At 37.6% G+C, this 18,441-nt stretch overlaps 1 protein-coding gene across 5 annotated transcripts in view; it reads right to left on the bottom strand.

The window, feature by feature from the left end:
• The window catches only part of LOC126419072 (D-altritol 5-dehydrogenase-like), a 174,068-nt gene that overhangs the window by 71,879 nt on the left and 83,748 nt on the right, over positions 1-18,441 (bottom strand). For all 5 annotated transcript variants that reach the window (XM_050086154.1, XM_050086155.1, XM_050086157.1 and 2 more), the window contains exon 4: positions 5,524-5,678. In XM_050086154.1, the coding sequence (XP_049942111.1) occupies positions 5,524-5,678 (155 nt within the window). The remainder of the gene's footprint in view (positions 1-5,523; positions 5,679-18,441) is intronic.

Raw genomic sequence — 18,441 nt, 5'->3', positions numbered from 1 at the left:
AGAATGCAGCACAGTGTTTGCAGCCGAGCTTGTAGATCACATGCCTCATTTCTCAGGTAGCTCTGCCTTTGATGGGGCAGGTGGTTGTGATGGCTGGAGCAGGTGGTGGTGGGAGGATGTATGGGACAGGTCTTGCATCTAGGTCTATTACAGGGATATGAGCCATGAGGAAAGGGGTTGGGAGCAGGGGTTGTGCAGGGATGGATGAGTATATTGTGTAGGTTTGGTGGACAGTGGAATACCATTGTGGGAGGGGTGGGAAGGATAGTGGGCAAGACATTTCTCATTTAAGGGCACGACGAGAGGTACCGTATTTACTCGAATCTGAGCCGCACTTTTTTTCCGGTTTTTGTAATCCAAAAAACTGCCTGCGGCTTAGAATCGAGTGCAAAGTAAGCGGAAGTTCTGTAAAATGTTGGTAGGTGCCACCACAACTAACTTCTGCTGTCGAATTTATGTAGAGCTACACAGGCATGCTTTGCAGGCACAAAGATAAATACTGATGCCAAAACCTCTGCGTCAATAAATAAATTAAAAAAAAAAACGGGTGGAAGACGAGCATTTTTTCTCCGCCCCGAGTTTCGACCACTGCATTTTCATACATTATCCAACGAAGTAAATACAAATTCCGTATTGTTCATCTTCGAATGTAGCAGCATTTCAATGTTCTACGAAAATCCAACTGGCAAGACTGTTTGGGATGTTTGTCAATATGGCCAACTCAACGTTCTGAATTTTTCCTACCAGTGAGAAGAGATGGTTGCTAATAGGAACTTTTATGAATTGTGAATCACATGCAGTATTCTCTTCACCATAGGAATAATACGAATACAAACATTTTGCCATGTATTCTTTCGTGTTTGCTGCTATCTCATTTAAATCCTGTCTGCCTAATAACTTACAAAACTAGTGTGAGGCAACAGCAAATGTGGAAGAATATACATATCATGACATGTTTAAATTCGTATTATTCTTCTGCCTAATAGTGATACAATCAGAAATGAAGCAAGGCAATTGACTAGATTTTTAAATCTAAGATGACTCTAATTTCTGTGCAGAATGTAATGTACAAAAGAGGCGTCTGCAAAGATTTTCATACACAGTCTATTATTTGGTTCTTGTTGATCATTGTCAAAGAAAGCAGCAGTGTAAGTAACAACAAATAGCAGTCCCTTTGCATTGTTTTGCTAATGAGACAATTCCTCTCTTTTTTTTTACTGTAAGCGGCGGCAGCGCGCACAAAAGCAAGCCATGCCGTGAGCGGCGACAGGTCGTAAACACTCATTATCAGAATGCAACAAACAATGCATGACACAGTACAGTAATGCATTTTTAGCTTAGAGTGACGTAAACACCTATAACAAAGATAATGGTCCTTATCAGATCAAAGAAAAATAAGCAACCGATTTGAACCAGATGAAGCACGTCAAAAAGGAAGGGTATCCGTATAAATATGGACGGAGCGCCTGACGCATAGCAATGGCTACCTGGTAAAGCTTAACTGCTAAGCTTACGACTCGAACCAAACTACTGTAGCTGTATTGTCATTCATTCGACCTAAATTGTGTCTCATATTACAATAGACCAACTTTGTTTCGATTTGGAGGTGATGCCTAAAACTTTTCTCTCCCATTGAATTCTGAGTCTCAAATTTCAGGTGCGATTTAGATTCGGGAAAATATTTTTTTCCTTGATTTCAAGTCTCATTTTTCAGGTGCAGCTTAGATTCGAGTGCGGCTTAGATTCGAGTAGATACGGTAGTCAAAACTCTGGCATAAAATGTAATTCAGTTGCTCCAGTCCTGGGTGGTACTGAGTTATGAGGGGCATACTCCTTTGTGGCTGGACAGTGAGGCTTTGGAAGGTGGTGGGAGACTGGAAAGATAAGGCATGGGAGATTTGTGTTTGTACAAGGTTGGGAAGATAATTACAGTCTGTGAAGGCTTCAGTGAGACTCTCAGTATATGATGCGTGTTTTTTAAGTAAGTACCATTTTGAAATTAAAAAAAGACGTGCTAAGATATCTCAATAATTTTATTTTTAGATGAAAACCTGTACCTTCATCTATACACTGATGCCATTACAGTCTGATTCTTCCTTGTTTACGTTGTGTACTGAGTGTTTAAGATGCCTCCGATGCCTAAAAGCGATCGATATTCATCATGAGATCTGTGTAGTTTACGGGGAAAACATTATAAGTGATGGAATGGTAAGAAAGTGGATGAGAGCATTTAAAGATGGTCGCACAAATGTGCATGATGAGCAACGGAGTAGGTGTCCTTCGGTCGTTAATGAAAATTTGGTGCAGGAAGTGGACAATAAGGTTAGAGAAAAGAAACACTTTACGATTTGCTCCTTGCAGGATGACTTCCTAATGTTTCTCATAGTGTTTTGTATGGCATTGTGACCGAGCACTTGAACTACCGAAAATTGTGCTCAAGTTGGGCACCTAAAATGTTGACGGATAAGCACAAAACCAAACGTTTAGACAGTGCATTGACTTTCCTTGAGCGGTACCACGACAACGGTGATGATTTCTTAAACCAAATTGTTACAGGCAATGAGTCATGAGTGGCCTACGTCACACCAGAATAAAGCAACAGCCCATGCAAGTTGAGCAAGGGCATCGTTTTGCTGCAAGACAATGCACGTCCACATGTGGCATAACAGACCAAAGATCTCATCACATCTTTTCGATGGGAAACTCTAGATCATCCTCCATACAGCCCCGATCTTGCGCCCAATGACTACCATCTGTTCCTGCATTTGAAGAAACACCTGGGCTGTCAGCATCTTCAAGATGATGACGAAGTGAAAACAGTGGTGATGCAGTGGTTAACAAGTCAGGCGGCAGACTTCTATGAGGAGGGTATCAAAAACTGGTACAACATTAGGACAAGTGCCATAATATTGACGGAAATTATGTAGAAAAGTAGATTAAGGTACAGGCTTTCATGTAAAAATACACTCCTGGAAATTGAAATAAGAACACCGTGAATTCATTGTCCCAGGAAGGGGAAACTTTATTGACACATTCCTGGGGTCAGATACATCACATGATCACATTGACAGAACCACAGGCACATAGACACAGGCAACAGAGCATGCACAATGTCGGCACTAGTACAGTGTATATCCACCTTTCGCAGCAATGCAGGCTGCTATTCTCCCATGGAGACGATCGTAGAGATGCTGGATGTAGTCCTGTGGAACGGCTTGCCATGCCATTTCCACCTGGCGCCTCAGTCGGACCAGCGTTCGTGCTGGACGTGCAGACCGCATGAGACGACGCTTCATCCAGTCCCAAACATGCTCAATGGGGGACAGATCCGGAGATCTTGCTGGCCAGGGTAGTTGACTTACACCTTCTAGAGCACGTTGGGCGGCACGGGATACATGCGGACGTGCATTGTCCTGTTGGAACAGCAAGTTCCCTTGCCGGTCTAGGAATGGTAGAACGATGGGTTCGATGACGGTTTGGATGTACCGTGCACTATTCAGTGTCCCCTCGACGATCACCAGTGGTGTACGGCCAGTGTAGGAGATCGCTCCCCACACCATGATGCTGGGTGTTGGCCCTGTGTGCCTTGGTCGTATGCAGTCCTGATTGTGGCGCTCACCTGCACGGCGCCAAACACGCATACGACCATCATTGGCACCAAGGCAGAAGCTACTCTCATCGCTGAAGACGACACGTCTCCATTCGTCGCTCCATTCACGCCTGTCGCGACACCACTGGAGGCGGGCTGCACGATGTTGGGGCGTGAGCGGAAGACGGCCTAACGGTGTGCGGGACCGTAGCCCAGCTTCATGGAGACGGTTGCGAATGGTCCTCGCCGATACCCCAGGAGCAACAGTGTCCCTAATTTGCTGGGAAGTGGCGGTGCGGTCCCCTACGGCACTGCGTAGGATCCTACGGTCTTGGTGTGCATCCGTGCATCGCTGCGGTCCGGTCCCAGGTCGACGGGCACGTGCACCTTCCGCCGACCACTGGCGACAACATCGATGTACTGTGGAGACCTCACGCCCCACGTGTTGAGCAATTCGGCGGTACGTCCACCCGGCCTCCCGCATGCCCACTATACGCCCTCGCTCAAAGTCCGTGAACTGCACATACGGTTCACGTCCACGCTGTCGCGGCATGCTACCAGTGTTAAAGACTGCGATGGAGCTCCGTATGCCACGGCAAACTGGCTGACACTGACGGCGGCGGTGCACAAATGCTGCGCAGGTAACGCCATTCGACGGCCAACACCGCGGTTCCTGGTGTGTCCGCTGTGCCGTGCGTGTGATCATTGCTTGTACAGCCCTCTCGCAGTGTCCGGAGCAAGTATGGTGGGTCTGACACACCGGTGTCAATGTGTTCTTTTTTCCATTTCCAGGAGTGTAAAATTATTAAGATATCTTAGCACGTCTTTTTTTAATTTCAAAGAGGTACTTACTTAAAAAACACGCCTCATATTTTGAGAGGGACTACTTATCACTGCAGATGCAACAACCATAAGAAACTACTTGGTAGGGAACAGGTGGCAGCTGTCGAAGTGGAGGTATTGCTGGTGGTTAGTAGTTTTGATATGGACAGAGGTACTGATGTAGTAGCCATCTTTGATGTGGAAGTCAACATCTAGGAAGGTGGCTCATTGGGTTGAGTGGGACCAGGTGAAGCAAATGAGGGTGAAGCTGTTGAGGCTCTGGAGGAATGTGGATAGGGTGCCCTCACCCTCGATCTAGACAACAAAGATGTTGTCAATGATTATGAACCAGATGAGGGTTTTAGGATTCTGGGTGTTTAGGAAAGATTCCTCTCGATGGGTCATGAATAGGTTGGCACAGGATGGTGCCATGTGGGTGACCATAGCTGTATCCCAGATTTGTTTGTAGGTAATGCCTTCAAAAGAGAAGTAATTGTGGGTGAGGATTTAGTTGGTTATGGTGACTAGGAAGGAGGATGTTGGTCTGGAATCCATTGGATGTTGGGAAAGGTAGTGTTCAATAGCAGTAAGGCCATGGGCATTAGGGATGTTAACTGGACTACTCAGAGTTTCAAAATACTGAGTGCAGATTAAATGAGAATAATGGCTTTAGTTTAAGACAAAGTGCTAAGCCTGGGCTCAAGGTAAATATGACTTAGCTGTAATTTATAATCACCCCAATACATGAAAGGATTCTGTGGTATGAAAACAAAGTTCATGAAAAATTATATGTCAGTACACAATTCCATTTCAAGTATTCAATGTTCATACATACATTAAGATTAACAAATTAAGCCAATTACAGATGTGTGGTTGTTCAGTACAACATCATATTCCTGAGGAGATGTAGAAACATTACACATAACTGATAAAAGAGATGAAGAAACAATTATGACAACAGTTAGCATACTTCATCCAAGTGTCCATCACCTAGGTCCTGTTTATGAGAGAGATTGAAGTAGGAAGCTCTTAGACTCCTTACTAGCCACACTTAATTTAATTCAGAATGCTTATCAGTAGTACACAGACTCAGAAGATGCTGATAAACGGACCTTGTTTGAGAGGGACGTCTGATGGCAGCAAGTGTAACTGCGACTGTGGCACTAGGCAGAACTCTGCCCAGCCTCCATCTCGTTCCACACCTACACTTGCTTCCGCAGGTGCACCCATTTCCTCATGAAGACAAACTGCACATCGCTCGCATTTGCTGAAAAGTCATAAAGTATTGTTCTCTAAATTCAATGCATTGTCTTAATCCAATAATAATGTTAGTGAAGAGATACGAGGAAAAATTCTGTCAGGAATTTGAAATCTGTTATTCTACTACAATCATCATTAACTTTCTTCAACAGGTCCCAAAAACTTGTTTCTTGTATGTACAATATTAATCAGACCTTTAAGAAGTCATTCTGTGAGGTGACTGATGGAAGTAGTAGAATCAAGAAAAGTTGCAGTACAGTGCAATACAGTGTATGACAATGGGCTGTCTTCACTTGTTTTTGGTCCCCGTAAAATGTAACAGTCAGAACTAAGATTAGATATAGTATCTGATCCCACAACATAGTGAACTATATGATGCATACATATTTCATAATAAAAGGCTTGTCTTCTCCTGAGTTTGCTATTTCAGTATATTGATGAGTAGTGAGATGATATATTTGAATAAAAATGAGAGTTTTTTTGCTTTTTTTTTAAATTTCTAAGTTAGGTAGTAATATACAGGTCAGAATACTTCATCTTTCAATTATACATAAGTGTGCAAACATCCTTAACTTATGACTGATGGAAGGAAAACAACAAGAGGCAGAAAGAAAGGAAAATCAGCTGTCCTTAATAGTAACACCAGTTAAACCACAGTTAGAGGCAGCAGCAAAGAGATCCAAGCAGTTGCCAATGAAGTATAAATTAAATGAAGTAAGGCCTTCAGTCAAATATTGGAAGAGAGAAGCAGCAGCTCTGAAAATGCTGATCATGTCCAGTACATTGATTCTTCTGATACTGGCTTTTACACAAGTTGTGATGAAAACATTCAAACAGTGAAGAAAGGGACTTCATTGTAATTAAAGTACAAGGGAAAAGTGCCATGAGCAGTCACGCTTATTTGCTCAAGGCATTAAAATGTGTGATGATTACTATGAAGTGTTTCTACTACAAAATTCGAAGCTACAATAGAAGATGATACCTTTATTGCTCCACGTGAAATAATTGCCAAATGTCCCAATCCAATAAATGGCACTAGGACTCACTATGGAAATGTGTTTTGGATCCATATTGTTGTTGCTAAAATCAATGTGGATAAGTTTTATTATTTCCAAGATTTTTTCATTAATATATTCATAAATGGATGTTTAGCATTATTATGAATGTTGTTGCAATAAATTTATATATTTAGAGGTCATGTAATTCATTTATTTAACTGAGAGGTCTTGTTCACCCTGACATGTGATTCAGTTGACACAGCAACTGCAGTTAACGCATCAAAAGTAGGCTCAAAATTTTTTTCTGTAAAATCTGGGTAAGGTACTGAAAGAATGAAAATTCCTGTTATTTTTGTATGTGTTTTTCCTCAGCATCATGAATAAAAGTTTTAAAAAAATTTCTGGGGAAGAAACAAATAGTTCTATAAAACCAAATTTTCCTATATAAAAGTGTTATATAGAAAAAAAGAGAATGTCCACAGTTATGTAATTAAAAATAACTGCTGAATATATGTGAGTAACTTTTGCAGCCCTGTTGAAGTAGTGAGATTTTGATGAGAAATGTAAAACAAGTCAAATGTAAAATTCACTCATAAATGAAAATGAGCATAATACAAAAGATCATAATGTCACTGACCAGGCAATGTTGTTGTTGTTGTGGTCTTCAGTCCTGAGACTGGTTTGATGCAGCTCTCCATGCTACTCTATCCTGTGCAAGCTTTTTCATCTCCCAGTACCTACTGCAACCTACATCCTTCTGAATCTGCTTAGTGTATTCATCTCTTGGTCTCCCTCTACGATTTTTACCCTCCACGCTGGCCTCCAATACTAAATTGGTGATCCCTTGATGCCTCAGAACATGTCCTACCAACCGATCCCTTCTTCTGGTCAAGTTGTGCCACAAACTTCTCTTCTCCCCAATCCTATTCAATACTTCCTCATTAGTTATGTGATCTACCCATCTAATCTTCAGCATTCTTCTGTAGCACCACATTTCGAAAGCTTCTATTCTCTTCTTGTCCAAACTATTTATCGTCCATGTTTCACTTCCATACATGGCTACACTCCATACGAATACTTTCAGAAATGACTTCCTGACACTTAAATCAATACTGGATGTTAACAAATTTCTCTTCTTCAGAAACGCTTTCCTTGCCATTGCCAGCCTACATTTTATATCCTCTCTACTTCGACCATCATCAGTTATTTTGCTCCCCAAATAGCAAAACTCCTTTACTACTTTAAGTGCCTCATTTCCTAATCTAATTCCCTCAGCATCACCCAACTTAATTCGACTACATTCCATTATCCTTGTTTTGCTTTTGTTGATGTTCATCTTATATCCTCCTTTCAAGACACTGTCCATTCCATTCAACTGCTCTTCCAAGTCCTTTGCTATCTCTGACAGAATTACAATGTCATCGGCGAACCTCAAAGTTTTTATTTCTTCTCCATGAATTTTAATGCCTACTCCGAATTTTTCTTTTGTTTCCTTTACTGCTTGCTCAATATACAGATTGAACAACATTGGGGAGAGGCTACAACCCTGTCTTACTCCCTTCCCAACCACTGCTTCCCTTTCATGTCCCTCGACTCTTATAACTGCCATCTGGTTTCTGTACAAATTGTAAATACCCTTTAACTCCCTGTATTTTACCCCTGCCACCTTTAGAATTTGAAAGAGAGTATTCCAGTCAACATTGTCAAAAGCTTTCTCTAAGTCTACAAATGCTAGAAATGTAGGTTTGCCTTTCCTTAATCTTTCTTCTAAGATAAGTCGTAAGGTCAGTATTGCCTCACGTGTTCCAGTGTTTCTACGGAATCCAAACTGATCTTCCCCGAGGTTGGCTTCTACTAGTTTTTCCATTCGTCTGTAAAGAATTCGTGTTAGTATTTTGCAGCTGTGACTTATTAAGCTGATAGTTCGGTAATTTTCACATCTGTCAACACCTGCTTTCTTTGGGATTGGAATTATTATATTCTTCTTGAAGTCTGAGGGTATTTCGCCTGTTTCATACATCTTGCTCACCAGATGGTAGAGTTTTGTCAGGACTGGCTCTCCCACGGCCGTCAGTAGTTCCAATGGAATATTGTCTACTCCGGGGGCCTTGTTTCGACTCAGGTCTTTCAGTGCTCTGTCAAACTCTTCACGCAGTATCATATCTCCCATTTCATCTTCATCTACATCCTCTTCCACTTCCATAATATTGTCCTCAAGTACATCGCCCTTGTATAGACCCTCTATATACTCCTTCCACCTTTCTGCTTTCCCTTCTTTGCTTAGAACTGGGTTTCCATCTGAGCTCTTGATATTCATACAAGTCGTTCTCTTATCTCCAGAGGTCTCTTTAATTTTCCTGTAGGCGGTATCTATCTTACCCCTAGTGAGACAGGCCTCTACATCCTTACATTTGTCCTCTAGCCATCCCTGCTTAGCCATTTTGCACTTCCTGTCGATCTCATTTTTGAGACGTTTGTATTCCTTTGTGCCTGTTTCACTTACTGTATTTTTATATTTTCTCCTTTCATCAATTAAATTCAATATTTCTTCTGTTACCCAAGGATTTCTACTAGCCCTCGTCTTTCTACCTACTTGATCCTCTGCTGCCTTCACTACTTCATCCCTCAAAGCTACCCATTCTTCTTCTACTGTATTTATTTCCCCCATTCCTGTCAATTGCTCCCTTATGCTCTCCCTGAATCTCTGTACAACCTCTGGTTCTTTTAGTTTATCCAGGTCCCATCTCCTTAAATTCCCACCTTTTTGCAGTTTCTTCAGTTTTAATCTACAGGTCATAACCAATAGATTGTGGTCAGAGTCCACATCTGCCCCTGGAAATGTCTTACAATTTAAAACCTGGTTCCTAAATCTCTGTCTTACCATTATATAATCTATCTGATACCTTTTAGTATCTCCAGGGTTCTTCCACGTATACAACCTTCTTTCATGATTCTTAAACCAAGTGTTAGTTATGATTATGTTGTGCTCTGTGCAAAATTCTACCAGGCGGCTTCCTCTTTCATTTCTGTCCCCCAATCCATATTCACCTACTATGTTTCCTTCTCTCCCATTTCCTACACTCGAATTCCAGTCACCCATGACTATTAAATTTTCGTCTCCCTTCACAATCTGAATAATTTCTTTTATTTCATCATACATTTCTTCAATTTCTTCGTCATCTGCAGAGCTAGTTGGCATATAAACTTGTACTACTGTAGTAGGCGTGGGCTTCGTATCTATCTTAGCCACAATAATGCGTTCACTATGCTGTTTGTAGTAGCTTACCCGCATTCCTATTTTCCTATTCATTATTAAACCTACTCCTGCATTACCCCTATTTGATTTTGTGTTTATAACCCTGTAGTCACCTGACCAGAAGTCTTGTTCCTCCTGCCACTGAACTTCACTAATTCCCACTATATCTAACTTCAACCTATCCATTTCCCTTTTTAAATTTTCTAACCTACCTGCCCGATTAAGGGATCTGACATTCCACGCTCCGATCCGTAGAATGCCAGTTTTCTTTCTCCTGATAACGACATCCTCTTGAGTAGTCCCCGCCCGGAGATCCGAATGGGGGACTATTTTACCTCCGGAATATTTTACCCAAGAGGACGCCATCATCATGTAATCATACAGTAAAGCTGCATGCCCTCGGGAAAAATTACGGCTGTAGTTTCCCCTTGCTTTCAGCCGTTCGCAGTACCAGCACAGCAAGGCCGTTTTGGTTATTGTTACAAGGCCAGATCAGTCAATCATCCAGACTGTTGCCCTTGCAACTACTGAAAAGGCTGCTGCCCCTCTTCAGGAACCACACGTTTGTCTGGCCTCTCAACAAATACCCCTCCGTTGTGGCTGCACCTACGGTACGGCTATCTGTATCGCTGAGGCACGCAAGCCTCCCCACCAACGGCAAGGTCCATGGTTCATGGGGGGGGGACCAGGCAATAAAGCACTGAATAATTATGATGTAATAGAAATTGTAAAATTGTTACTGTAGATTAAAACTAATTGAAATTATTCTCATAACAAAGCAATGAATTCTGTTAACCATTAAAAATATAAATAAAACCATAACAGAGTGTATTGCCCCTTTGTTCCGTTTTCTCAAAGTTGATCACTATGTTACTTTCATGGTCATGTTTGAGTCCTGAGCCCTTGTAAAATAAACTGAGATGCATCAAATGAATGGCTTGTTAATCAGATGTAAAACCCTGGCCCTCTAAATCATATGAAAATGATAAGTAACCAATTATGACTTTGAACTATGAATTTTTAACTTCTTTTGTATATTGACTGCAAGAGGTGCTCTGGTATTGGTTGTTATCCAAATTAATGCACTTGTAGTTTGACTCAATGGCAGGATGTTGATTTTCCTACAGATTTTAATGAGAAGGAGATGTTAAAACCACCAACCATAGTCCAGTGTACATTGCTGTGTGCTGGTTTTCTGTGTTGTCTTCACTGTGCCAAGTTTTGTTTTATATGTCATCAGCTCTTCCTGCCATGTTTACAAAAGGTAGACAAATGCACTGATCTCTGTGCTATCTGCAGGGTGACTGTCTAATAGCACAATTTGTATTGATTCAAGTGACCCCATTGCTTGGTGGGGTAGGGCAGTGGGGGTGGGGGGGGGGGCAAAATAAAACAATACATATTTCTTTGTTTGTGCCCAGTTTCACTTTTAAGATGTAAAACACATCCAGAAAGGTCATTGGGAATTTTAGGTTTGGAAAGAATATTTTCAAAATAATCACAAATAAAAATTGTTTTTCGTATTAAGGTTAATATGTAATTAAATTTTTGGGAAATAAGCTGTACACAATGTGCTGTTTCAGTATTTTCAACAAATCTAGTGAAATATCTAAACATTCATTATTATCCTAATTATTCTTTTACTTATATTTGTTTAATGTTTTACATCATTATTTTACATTTTACACTCATTTTTTTGTTTCTTTTTTTTAGTATACCACTTCACACAATATGAACATAATAAGTAACTCATTATTGTGGTACAAAATCATTACAACATTAATAATTTGTAAATAGTGCTTAAAACATAACGTTTTTATACCACACACATAAAATGAATCGAATTGCTTCACATAATGGCTCATTTTGAAGCTCCAAATATCCTTGTGACAGCATCAAAATCTAGTACACAAACAGCTCAGAAGGTGAAAAGATATTTGAAAGATGATTCTTATTCCCAGTGAGGGAGAAAAATTTGTATTATTGTTACATTCTTGATAGGTATAAGGCTTTCAATGTTGTAAAAACATTGTGACAAGTTCTTCAGATTTAGTTCTGTTGAACAATTATGATGTCAGTCTCCACTTGAGAAACAATATAATCAAGTTGCATTCAGTAATACATAAACAGTTCTCTTTGCCAAGGCTTATTAATGTACTGAAATAAGCCTGATACACACCACGATATTTAAATGATCACCTGCAACAATTTCAAAGTCATCTGAATTTTCTTTTATAATTTGTTCTTCATCACGCATATTATGTGAAGAAATTTCATTCAATTTATGTGCAATAGTGTGATGAATAGCTATTTGAGGTGTGTGGCATCGAATTAACAGCAGACAGTGTAATAGTTATTGCACTGGGTATTTACAGGGCATCTACTGGAAATCTGAATGTATTTCTGAGACAGATAGAATCACTTCTGTCTCACCTATGTAGGAAAACTAAATTAACCATTGTTATGGGTGACTTCAGTGTGGACTTTTTAACAGAAAATAGAAATAAAATGGACTTTGAACACCTGATGTACTGCTACAACTTCATACCAGTGGTGGACACTAGAGTAACAGCTGGTTCTAGCACTTTAATAGATAATGTTTTTGTAGCTAAGGATATTTACAGTAATTTAACTGTGAAAAATATTATAAATGGCCTATCTGGTCATGAAGGGCAATACCTCACTCTAAACCAAATAAATGCCCAAAGGAAATAAAATGTCATTTGGAAAAACTTTAGGATTATAAACAAACACACCATTGAAAGCTTTAATCAGCAATTACAGCTAGTGGACTGGTCTCCTGTGTATGCTGCAATTGATGTTAACTCAAAATTTAATATATTTGTTAATGAAATTACAAGTCTTTTTGAAAAAAACTTTCCAAAAAAGTCAGTGAGAGAAAACCTGTTAAAATCTGGAAACAAGCCTTGGATTACTAAAGGCATAAAAATTTCTTGTAAAACAAGAAGAGAACTACATGCAGCAGATCCCAATATGTGTGTGCACTAAAAACTCTACAATAAAGTTCTGTATAAGACGATACAAGCAGCAAAGAATATTTGCTTGAAGGCAGAAATTGATTACTCAAGCAATAAAGTAAAAATTATTTGGAATTCCTGTCAGGCTTAAGTATGCAGTTGTAAAATTGCTGTATGAGAAGGGAAATAAAACCGATTCTGCTAACTATCAGCCAATATCACTACCGATAAGTTTGTCAAAGATTTTAGAGAAACTAATGAATTCCAGGATAGTTAAGCATCTCAGGGATCAAAATATCCTCAGCAAAAGTCAGTTTGGATTTCAGAAAGGTTTGTCAACAGAAGATGCAATATTTGCATTTGCTGGCAAAGTCTTGGAATCTATCAACAAAAACTGGTTGCAATTTTTTGTATCCTAACAAAAGTGTTTGACTGTGTCAGTCACCAGATACTTTTACAAAAATCTGCATATGTCAGTATATGTGGTTCATCAAGGAAATGGCTTGACTTGTGCCTGTCAATCAGGAAACAGAAAGTTGTAGTGGATAGTCAAAATGGAGTCCCATTATCTTTAGAATAGGGTGTCATCACATTTGGAGTGCCCCAAGGCACAGTTCAGGGCCTCCTACTTTTTATTATCTTTATAAATGATCCGCCTCTCTGTATGGAATATTGTAGATTCACCATTCTTGCTGATGACACTACACTACTTATTGATAATTCTGTGGATAAACTTGAGGAAACAGCAAATAAGGTTTTAAGCAGAAACAGTGAACTGGTTTAACATTAATGGCCTTTCTTTAAATTACACTAAAACAATCTACATTCAGTTCCATGAAACATTCAAAGATGAAGAAATAGTAGTAAAAATAGGTGAGCAGGTGATAGTGATGGTGAATACCTCAAAATATCTATGCTTCCATACTGACAGCAAATCGAACTGGTCAAACCACATCCTAGTTCTATGCAAAAGATTGAGTTCAGCAACGTATGCATTATGCATTGTTTCTTCTTATAGAAGTATGGAAACCATGAAGTCAGCCTGTTATGGTTATTTTCATGCCATTATGGCAAATGGAATTATATTTTGGGAAAATCAGCCACTGGTTTAAAAAAAGTACTGTGTGCACAAAAAAGAGCCATAAGAATCATATGTGGAGTCCATTCTACAGCCACATGCAGGAATATTTTTTAGATTAGATTAGATTCGATCAGTTTTTCATTCCATAGATCCGTGCTGAGTAGATCCTCGTGGATGTGGAACATGTTAATATTTTTTTTTTTTTTTTTTTTTTTTTTTAAAGAAACTTGGACTCCTTACATTCCCTGCACAATATATATTCTCTTTGATGTGCTTCATAAGGAAAGAAAAATCCATTCTTAAACTGAATAGTGAGTATCATGGTCATGAGATGAGAAGAAAACATGATATCCACAATGAACAGGCAAATCTAAATATGGTACAGAAAGGAGTCCATTTCACTGGCTGCAAGATCTTTAACACTCTCTCTTCAAGAATTAAGTGTTTGGTACAAGATGAGTCTTGTTTAAAAAAATCTTTAAGGCAGTTCCTATTACAAGGATCATTTTATATGATAGAAGAGTTCCTGAACTACAATGTTTAGCATTTCTTGTATTGTTAACTGCAAATGTATGCCAAAATCTATATTTGTAATCCTGACTATTCTTTATTGTAAACTCATATTTTACAATCTTTAGTTATTATTTTGTAATATTTATTTATCTCTCAAAATAGATTTTCTATAGTAGAACCTAAGTTACTGTTTACTGTAATATGAAATCATTTTGTTTTGTTTTTATGTGCTACCATGTATGTCTGACATGTTCCGTATCCTGTGATATTGTCACATCATGGATCACTGGACCAATAAATAAATAAATAACGAAATAAATACAAAATATTGTAAAAAATGTTACATTTCAAGCATGTCTTTACAGATTGTCATTAATGGAATGAAGCTGAATCATAATAATGAGTTACTTATTATTTTCAATTAATAAAATACAAGTATGTAAAAAAAGGATGTAAAACATACAATAACAAGTTAAAACATAAAACAAATATAAGTAAATAAGTAATTAGGATAATAATGAATGTTTAGATATTTTCATTAGATTTGTTGAAAACTCTCTAAAGCACATTGTGTACAGCTTATTTTCAAAAAGAAACCAGCTTTATTACACATAGATGTATGAGGCTTGAAAGCTTCTTTAATTTAGGTTATAACAAAAGTTTTCATTTTTCAAAATTAATTATGGTGGTGGGGTATTTTTTAAAATTTCAAATTATTACAAAAGTCAATTATACAGTTTTCAAGAACGTTGGTTACATATCAACTATTATACACAAAAAAAAATTATATGTCATTATTTCAAAGATATTTCCTTCAAATATTAGCTGCAAAATTACCTTTAGGGGAATATTTTACCCTTAAAAGTGAAATTACACATTCACAAAAAGATGTATGTATTTTGTTATTTTGTCCCTCCACACACTCACCAAATTTCATCAAGATCATTTATTTACACTTGGAAATGTTCTCTTATGTGTACGTTCAAGGAATGCGTAAATAACACATATGATTTTCTCTCTCTTTACTGTACCACATATGTAAATTCAGAAACCTTAAGTACAATGACACAGATCTAGTAAACAATTATGTACAGCAGAGCATACTGCATAGATATTCTATAACACTATAACACAGCTAACAATGGAGACAACCTCAATTGTACAATTTTTTTCACAAGCTCATTATGTCCATAGAACACTATATTTAAATTGTGCATGGTACAAAAAGTGAAATGTTTCTGGGTTCTATTCATTTACTCCTTCTCTAAACCTGAGCATGCACATAAAGAGGAAGTTTTAGAAATGTGAAATGAATCACAGCAACACTAGTGAAGAAATTAGTAATAATAATAACAATAACAATAATAATAATAATGTCACTTATTCAGTATCAGATAATCAGTAAAATCGATAAATAATACAATGTGAGAACATTACACAGATTATTCTTGTGAACATATCAGGTAAGAATATTGAAATTTAGACTTTACAAAGTTTGAACACTTTCAGTGGATGTCAGATGCTGAGTGTCCTAAGAAGATGTGGAACAATCTGCTGCAGTATGCCTGAAACTGGGACAGACAAGAATGCCTAAACTAAAACTGCATATGATGATGATGATGATTTTACAAACTACAGTTTGTCAAAACAAAAATGCAAGTGTAATGGTATAGTTTTGATTTCAACAATAAATTTGTGAATATACAAAGGCATGACTAGGCCTACTTTTTATGAATAGATTGGTAGTTATAATACAGATTTGAAGAGTAGAAGGACTATCTTACAGTTGATAGTGATTTCTTGTGAATTACCTATGAATTAACACTGTACCTAGAATACCAACAAAAAAAGAATATTCCTATTTATTTTCATGAATACAAAGAAATATTCTGAAAAATAAAATGAATCTTCTGTTAGAATTTGTTTAAGGTATTTTTTTATTTTTTTCTGTTTTATTTTTTATTTTTAAATAATAGATTCATAGTAGTTGGGTTGATTGGCTTCAGCCCAATATGAAGTGCACTTTTTTCATATAGTGCTCACCTGAGGCTATTTATGTGGTGTTTTATATTTATCCTAGTGTTACGCTGTTGCAGTTACACTTTAATTTTGATTTCACAATTTTTGCAAGCAATATTATGTTCAAAATATGTACACTTATAATCGTAAGCACACCCATTTTTGCAGTGTTATAATTGTGTTTAGGTTTTCTTGCTCTGTACCCCATATTTCTATTGCATAGTTCAAATTTTATGAGAGCAATGGATGATATGCAGTTTTAATTCATACTTATCTTTACAATGTTTGCTAACCACATTTATGGAGAATAATAAATAAATAAATAAGAAATAAATGATTTATTTGTCCATAATAACTTTTACAGTTATGGACACTGTGTTTATAAACATATGAACACCAACAAGAGTGTAGAAATAACAATAAATTATAAACAACAACATTAAAAGTCCTTGATGGAGTACAAACATTTAGCAATTAACAATTGCTTTAGTTTTGTCTAAAATATGTTTCCTTTTTAACAGTTTTATATTATTTGGCAGTCTGTTATAAAAATATCTCCAGCAGAAAATGTACTATGATCTGCTGCTCCTTTATTACTAAATTTTATGAGGTAATCCTCTGTTTTTTGCAGTATAATTATGGATTTCACTATTGATTATACTATGTTCCATATTTTCTTTTACAAACAGTATAGTCCTGAGAACATACAATTAATACACTGCTAGTATGTTATACCTAGGATTCCAAAATAGATTTACCTTAAGACAGGTGGCACTATTGTGCTAGAAGGGTGTTTTAGCAGGTTGATGTTACAGAAGACTTTTTAACACATACAGCTGATGTGCTCCTTCCATGTAAGATGTTCATCTACTACAATACCCTGGAATTTATGCCTACAATACCCTGGAATTTATACTTATCAATTGTTTCAATGGATAACTCTGGCTCAGTATCCATGTGTCTTGATTTATGATTTGGTAGAAACTCCATCAATTTGTTTTTGGTCAGATATTCTGTGACGAGGTTCATGTTCTCTGTTTTATTTTTCACTGCTAACTGTTCTGTAGAGCCACAGCTTATGGAGGAGGTATTGTTGGCATACTTTATTAGGTTTGAATTTTGTGGAATTATTATATCACTGGTGAACACAATAAACAAAAAAGGCCCAATAATGCTTCCCTGAGGGACTCCACTGTTATGAATTTAATAAGATGGTTTTACTATTTGTGTATGTAGCCCAACTGTATGATACAGCTTAAGACATTGTCTCCTGTTGGCAAGATTGGATCTTAACAAATTTAATGTCACTCCTCTGATGCCATAAGTTTCTAATTTATATAGGAGAATGGAATGATTTACAGAGTGAAGGGCCATAGATAGGTCTAAAAAGGTGCCAATAACATTGTTTCTGTCATCATGTTTATCCAATAGCACTTGAAAAAATGTGGCTACAGCTGTTACTTTAGATCTTCCCTTCCTCAAACTGTGCTGAGAGCTTTTTAGTAAATTGTACTTGAAGAAAAATGACTTGAGTTGATCAAGAAGTAGCCTTTCTGACAATTTACTAAGTACTGATGTCAATGAAATAGGCCTATAATTTTGCACATCAGTTGTTATTCCCTTTTCATGCACCATTCTTGTTTCAGTGACTTTTAACATGTAAGGAAATGGCTCCTGACTGAAAGAGCTATTTATTAAATGTTGTAGTGGATTCATTAATTCACTACTCCTTCTCCCAGGAATTTGACTGAGATGTCATTCCAGCCACTGGCTGTATTTGTTTTAAAGTTGAATACATTTTCAGGATTTACAATTCTGTAACACACCTCAAGAAGAATGAATTACTGACATTACTGGGATTTAGCACCTGTTGTGGGTCAATCACATTCTCCCTACTCATCTTGCTAAATTGGTCTATAAATCCC

The sequence above is a fragment of the Schistocerca serialis genome, chromosome 9, assembly GCF_023864345.2.
Source record: "Schistocerca serialis cubense isolate TAMUIC-IGC-003099 chromosome 9, iqSchSeri2.2, whole genome shotgun sequence".
NCBI classification, from domain to species: Eukaryota; Metazoa; Arthropoda; class Insecta; order Orthoptera; family Acrididae; genus Schistocerca; species Schistocerca serialis.
Note: the sequence above shows the minus strand (reverse complement) of the source record. Positions and strands in the feature narration are given on the sequence as shown.